This window comes from Sorex fumeus, unplaced genomic scaffold (genome assembly GCF_029834395.1).
Source record: "Sorex fumeus unplaced genomic scaffold, SorFum_2.1 ptg000013l, whole genome shotgun sequence".
Lineage (NCBI taxonomy): Eukaryota > Metazoa > Chordata > Mammalia > Eulipotyphla > Soricidae > Sorex > Sorex fumeus.
Genome location: NW_026606070.1, coordinates 27,823,848 through 27,830,862, shown reverse-complemented (window position 1 = coordinate 27,830,862; position 7,015 = coordinate 27,823,848). Strand labels below are relative to the sequence as shown.

General features: G+C 41.0%; 1 protein-coding gene across 1 annotated transcript in view; it reads right to left on the bottom strand.

Moving 5' to 3' along the window:
* Positions 1 to 3,153: 3,153 nt before the first annotated feature.
* The window catches only part of PPAT (phosphoribosyl pyrophosphate amidotransferase), a 45,044-nt gene continuing 41,182 nt past the window's right edge, over positions 3,154 to 7,015 (bottom strand). The window contains exon 11 of the mRNA XM_056111424.1: positions 3,154 to 5,395. Within this exon, the coding sequence (XP_055967399.1) occupies positions 5,199 to 5,395 (197 nt within the window). The 3' untranslated portion in view covers positions 3,154 to 5,198. The remainder of the gene's footprint in view (positions 5,396 to 7,015) is intronic.

The window sequence follows — 7,015 nt, the reverse complement described above, 5'->3', positions numbered from 1 at the left end:
ACTCAGGCTGTTTCCAAGTTCTGGCTATTGTGAAGAGTGCTTCAAAGAACATAGAAGTGTAGATGGCAGCTCTGCTGTGATTTTGTGCCTTCAGGGTATATTCCCAGATGTGGTATTGCTGGGTAATACGGGAGCTCAATTTCCAGTTTTTTCAAGCATATTGTTCTCCATATTAGGCTGGATGGCACAGCAGGTAGGGCATTTGCCTTGCACGCGGCCAACTGGGGTTTGATTCCTCTGTCCCTCTTGGAATGCCCGGCAAGCTACCGAGAATATCCCGTCTGCACAAATATCCCACCCACACAGCAGAGCCTGACAAGCTCCCTGTGGCATATTCAATATGCCAAAAACAGTAACAAGTCTCACCAGACATTATTAATGCCCGCTCGAGCAAATAGATGGAACATCAGGACAGTGCTAACAGTGCATTGTTTTCCAAAGAGATTGGACCAGTCGGCATTCCCACCAACTATGAATTAGTCCCTTTCTCCCCGCATCTGCGCGGGCACCAGTTGTTCTTTTGGATGCAAAGACAAGCATTTTAGTGGAGCATTTTAGTGGCAGTACTTTTTCTCCTGCCGCAGTGGTTGTTTTGGACCATGTTCAGGGGCTACCCTGGGATTTGTTTGGAATACAATGCATACCTGAGGGCAGCCTGAATGCACGCAACCTGTCTTGTTGCACTCACTCTGACACTGATTTCTTTTTTTTTATTGTGTGGGGTAGCACAGCGGTAGGGCGTTTGCCTTGCACGCAATTGGCCGACCCGAGTTGGATTCCTCCGCCCCTCTCGGAGAGCCCGGCAAGCTACCAAGAGTATCTCGCCCGCACGGCAGAGCCTGGCAAGCTCCCCGTGACGTATTCGATATGCCAGACACAGTAACGACAAAGTCTCCAATGGAGACGTTACTGGGCCCGCTCGAGCAAATCGATGATCAACGGGAGGGCCTTTACTTTACTTTCTACTTTTATTGTGTGGGGTAGAGAAGATAGGATCAGGGGAGTTGATCTTTATTTTGATGAGCGAGAGGACTGAGAAAGCAACCCGCTCTACAAGATCCGTGGAAATGCAGTTTGTCCCAATATTCTCAGGGGCAAGCAGGCCTTAAAGTAATCCAAGTCTTAACCACTCAACCTTGATTTTGCCCCAGGATGCAGAGCAGGTTATTTGAACTCTCATTTTCTTGGGGTGAAAGAAAATACTCAGGCAATTACCAACCCAGCCAACTGATATGGAATCTTACCCCCCATGATCTAAGAGATAGCACAGCAGAGAGGGTGTTTGCCTTGCATGTGGCAGAACTGGCTTCAATCCCCAGCATCCCATATGGTTCCCTGAGCAATGCCAGGAGGAATTCTTGAGTGCAGAACCAGGAGTAACCCAAGTCACTGGGTGTGGCACAGTCCTCCCCCAACCTCATAAAAACCCCTCTTAGAACTACAGAGAATAAAATCAGTAAGGCGCTTGCCTTCGCTGCAGCAGACCCAGGTTTGATCCCAGGCATTCCAAATGCTCCCATGAGCACTGCCAGAATTGATCCCAGAGTGCAGAGGCAGAAGTAACCCCTGAGTCTCTCCAGGTGTGGACCCAACACAACAACAAAGGCCCTTCTATTCTTCTTTTCATGGGGTTTTAGGAAGAAGTAAATGTTGAGCTGGGCATGTATCTCCATGGTACAGAGTAAAGGCCTGGCATGTGTGAGGTCCTGGGTTTGATTCGTAGCAAAACAAGAGAAGGGAAGTATGGGTTGTTTATGGCCGCGTGTTAACCTAAAGGTTAACCTGTCATAAATCACAGCATTCTCCTGCTTATGTTTCAGTGGCACCTTATTGCCTGCATTTGTTGTGCGCAGCACATCTGAAGGTGTGCAGGACTTACTCCTGGCTCTGTTAAGATGACCATATGCAGTTCAGGGCATGGAACCAGGTTGACCACATACAAGGACAGTGCCTTGCTGAACTAAACCATCTTTCTGTCCCGTAGGCTGTTGTTTCAAACCTTAGACAAGGTACCCAAATTAGCACATCATCATCCAGCCTGATCTCCCACAGCTCCATTTTGCTCACTTGGTATTTGGACTCTGGGCTCCAGTTATAATGGGATCTGCACAGTCTTCTGCACAGATGACATCCTTATCAAGTTTCAACGCCTGCTCTCCATTGAGTCTTGTGCTAAAATACTGTCTCCCCTTGCCTGCTAGATGAATTTACTCCACAGTTCAAATGTTCCATCCTTAGTGTCTTTCTTCAATCCTTGTGTGAGAACATGGCCATGCTCTTTCAAGTTCCAAAGCAGAAATATAGTATCAAACTGGGAGGCCTAGTCAGCAATGCATCTAAAGTGTCTCCACAAATTCTTGTGGACTGCAGCAAGGATACAAGATTCTGGCTGCTATTCATCTAGGTCATTTTTTAGTTTTTTGGGTGTGATCAATCTTCAGAGCTGAGGCAACATTTCCCTGAAGAGCGGACTTCTTTTCACTTACCTATCAAAGAGGCAAATCCCCCACCTCTTATTCTTTTCCTATGAAGCAAAGAGCTGTGTGTTGAGACATCTATTTCTGCCTCATTCCCACAGTGGGACTTGGGAGGCCTGGGTAACTGATGAATGACAACATTCTGGTAAAAGCCCCCTTTTTTCCTTTAATTAGGTGGGTGGGAAAGAAAACCCAGCAGCGCTCAGAAGCTAACTCCTGGCTCTGTGCTTGGGGGTTACTTCCAATGCTGCAAAGGGGACCACAACATGTCAGGGAGCTCTTTCTCTCTTGGCTATTAATTAAATAAATTCATTTATTTAATTAAATTAAATATGTAAATTATTTAATTAGGCTCTGACTAGCTGATGCCAGTAGAGTATAGATGTGATTATTGCTGTGTTGTTCACCCCCAAAGCACAAATACACCAAAGAAAAAAAATTATAAAGACTCACTTAAACAGACTAATTATATGTCATCAACACATCACAATGAAATCACAAAAAAGTAGGCTGAGTTTGCTTGACACTAAGTCCTATGAAAGTGTTTATCTTTTCTGCAGTACAATATCCATAAATTTAAAGCACTTAACAACCGAAATGAAGTTGGTAAAAAATTATAATTTAATTCAAACTTCAGAAACATTAAGTAGAGGAAGGAATGAAAAATACCAAACTGTGACAGTACAATATTCTTTTATTAAATCATCTCAATAAAGCAAAGTAAAAACTATGGAAAATAAAATGCATGAAAAACACAAAAGTCAAGTTAGAAATTTTGACTTAGTACTTTCCCTGAGTTTCTTGTTTTTAAAAATCCAAAGTGAGTAAGGCTAGTTCAAAATTGACCCACTGGTCTTGCCTCCTCCATGCTGCTTTGAGGAATACATTTTAAGACAAGAGGCTAATACACACAAATGGTCCAGGGGCTCAATTCATCTGCTAATTTACTTGTGTTACTGCCAGGGGTCACATGACCCACTGCTGTGGACTGCAAAAGGCTCAAAAGAGCTGCCAAGATTTTATCTCAGCCTGCTGGAATAAAACACATGGGAGAATATACTAAATGAAAAGACTTTAACTGTTAATAAATATTAATTTCCAAATGGATCTGAATGTAATATACATCAGATTATGATAGCAAAGCAAAAATCAACTTTGTTTTGAAAATCTTACAAAGACAAGGGATGGGGTAAGGTGTCTTAAAAAATCTTAAATCCTAGATGTAAAAAAAAAAACCTTCCAAAAGATCTAAGTCATTAGCTCCCAATAAGTCAGTACTGAAAGAAAAAAGGCAACTTGTCAATTGGCAGTTGATGGGTATGCTAATTACAAAGTACCAAAAAAGTCTTCTTATTCCTTAAACAATATTGGTCCCCAGTGTTTTCACTTGATCATTTAATTTTGAACAATATATGTCCACAGATGAACATATATGCAAATTTTCTTTTAAGTGATCAAAGACTTCATTTTACAAAAACATACAGTTAACCAAATTAAGCATAAAAGTTGCTTGTTAGAATCTAAAAAATTGTTTTATCTCAAAACGTACACAGTTATTTGTTGGGCTTCTACTGTAAGAACACTGAGGCAGGACGGGGCGTTCTTTCACTCCAGTGTAGGAAAAGATCTTCTACAGACATGCTTTCACAACAACTGTTCTTCAGGCATTTCAGAAAAGACGGCTAGGGCTCTTTCTCTCCTGGCTTGCTTATTTCCACTCTGGAGAAGCCTGCTCCCTTGAACACACTTCCCCTCTTTCTCCCTTCTCACATCTTTCTAAGCAAGTTTCATTCAGTAAAAACACCTTGCTTTGCTTAAAAAAGAGACAGCAAGGCACAGTGAATTCTGCTCTCCACTACTATAGTATAATTACAGACGAATAGTCAATATTTCCAAAGCCAAGTATCATGCTACTTTAAAATGTAGGTGTGAAGTAATGGTTGTAACCAATGAAAACCTGACACTTATACACGTCCCTATCATCTGACTTAATCACTTAAGTACCCCATTACACTGGTGGGCAAAGTGAGGCACCTAAAGATAGATTTCCCCCCCCTGTAGTATTTCTATCATGGTACACAGGGAAGACAAGGTCCCAACTACAAACAGAAACACTAGGGGACAGACACCTTTGAGGTATAATAGATTTGAGCTTCACAGGAAATATTCTATCTAATTCACCTACCTGTTTGTACCAACTTAGTCTACCCTCTGATAACTGAAACATGGTCCTGGGCAAATGCCATGAATTCCTTCCTCTGCTGAAGAGATGAGGAAGGCTAGTCAAGAAATAACACATACTGCTGCTTTTTGAAAAAAAGCAATTAGCAAAGATCAATTCTGAAGATACTCCACAACTGAGGTTCAATAACTCCCAAAAAACATTCCACAAAAGGTACATTACTTGGGAACACATTACCTGTTCTTTTGTATTACACTTCAATGCTCTGAAATTAAATATGAAGTCTCACCATTAGTAGCTTCAAAGCACTAACCTACTAAATAAAATGAAAGACTCATCCAAATAATGCCAAAACAGCAATCTAGGGTTTAGTCTCGAAAACTTTGTACTTTGGTACTCTTCAGAAAAAAATTATCAAAGCTTATAAAGCAGGTGGCATTTTACATTGTACCAACAGAATAACAGTAAATACATAACGTATAACAACTGTAACATCTTCACCAACTTCTTATCTTGAAAGAACAAGAATGCCAAACCAGCTACCAATCCAATTCCACAGGGTATTTTCCAGTGAGACAAGCTGTACAATGACCATTGTTTTCAAAACGTTCCAGACCATTCCCATTTTCTTGTATCATAATATCTCGTTTTTCCGCTTTCTGTTTTTTAAGTTTTATCCCTTCTTGTACAGATAAAACCAGTCCTTCTACTGACAGATATACAACACTGTTTGCTCCTATAAAAGAAAGGGAAGGGGATGTTAAAAAAAAAAGTCTTTGGTAAAGAAAAACCTGGCCCAACAGATGGTAGTTACAAGCTTTTCCAGAATAAACTTTTAATACATTTGCCTAGAAAACTTTTCACAAATAAATTCTACTTCAATCCCTCTTTTTCTTAAAAAAAAAGAGAGAGAGAATCAATGAAACTCAGGAATTTTATTTAAAATCTAAAATTAGAATTTTGGAGAAATACATTTTAAATGGTGCAAGCTTCAAGTCTAGAAATAGATTCAGAAACTTCAGGAGTAATTTTTTTTGGTTTTTTGGTTTCAAGGCACACCTGGCAGTGCTCAAGGGACCCAAGCAGTGCCAGAGACTGAACCTGCACCTCTAACATGTAAATAATGTGCTCCGGCCCACTGAACAATTTTTCTAGTCCAGGAGTAACTTTTTTCATCTAGAGAACAGATATGGACTTCAAGAAGACCTGGGTTCAAACTTAAGCTAATTATCACTGGGATTCCAAAACTGTTTGACGCAGAGAGTTTGTGATGTTATTAAAACGCCTATGTGCTTCTGGCAGAGTGCTCATTAATAATATCCTATCAGGAAAATAATTTAAGTACTTATATACATTTTTTTCTTCTTTTTGGGTCACACCCTGCAATGCACACGTGTTATTCCTGGCTCATGCACTCAGGAATTACTCCTGGCAGTGCTCAGGGGACCATATGGGATGCTGGGAATTGAACCTGGGTTGGTAGCATGCAAGGCAAATGCCCAACCCGCTGTGCTATTCCTCCAGCCCCAATTATTTATATTTTCAAATATTGGAAAAGTTTAAAATATTTCACTGGTTAAAAAAAAAAAAAGCTAGAGAGACAGATAGTACAGCTGGTGGGGCACTTAATTTTTGCACATGACTGATCTGAGTTTGATCCCCAGCACCTGATATGGTCCCAAGCCTCCCAGAAGGGGCCCCAGACCACAGCAAGGAGTATGTCCAGAGCATTGCTGAGCATGGCCAAAAAACAGGAGTAAGAAACCAGTGTGGAGGTTCCAAACACATCTGCTAAACATCTATGTGATAAATAGCCTGTATACTGATTCTGAAAAATGTGTTAACCAGGATATCTCAGATCTCCAAGTGTCCTGAACTCATAAGGATAAACTACATAAGGTCTTCACTTTTGCTGTTTTTATGACCACACACCTGCTGAAGCTCAGAGGTTGCTCCCAGCCTGGTGCTCAAGGTCACTCTTGGCAGTGGTCTGAAGGAGCACCTGGTACCTGGGAAGAGATCCAGGCCTCTAGCATGCAAAGCATGAGGTCAGCCTTTGGACCTCTCTCTTTGGCCCAGATTTTCAAACTTTTGTTTGTACATATATCCAAATCATTCTTCTACTTCGGCAATAAAATTATTTCCATTTTTCTTGAGATCTATCCTTTGTGAGGTTTTGAGGTTTTAACCAATAAGCTTACAGAGTCCTTTACTCGACTTCTATCCTCCTCCTGACTGCATCTAGGCTTAGCGTTCTAATACGATGTCTAATCTATAGTTAGAGTATAGTAAGAGTACAGGTTGGAGAGGCAGGTATGCACACTGTTCAATAACGACACAGCATAGCAACATGTAC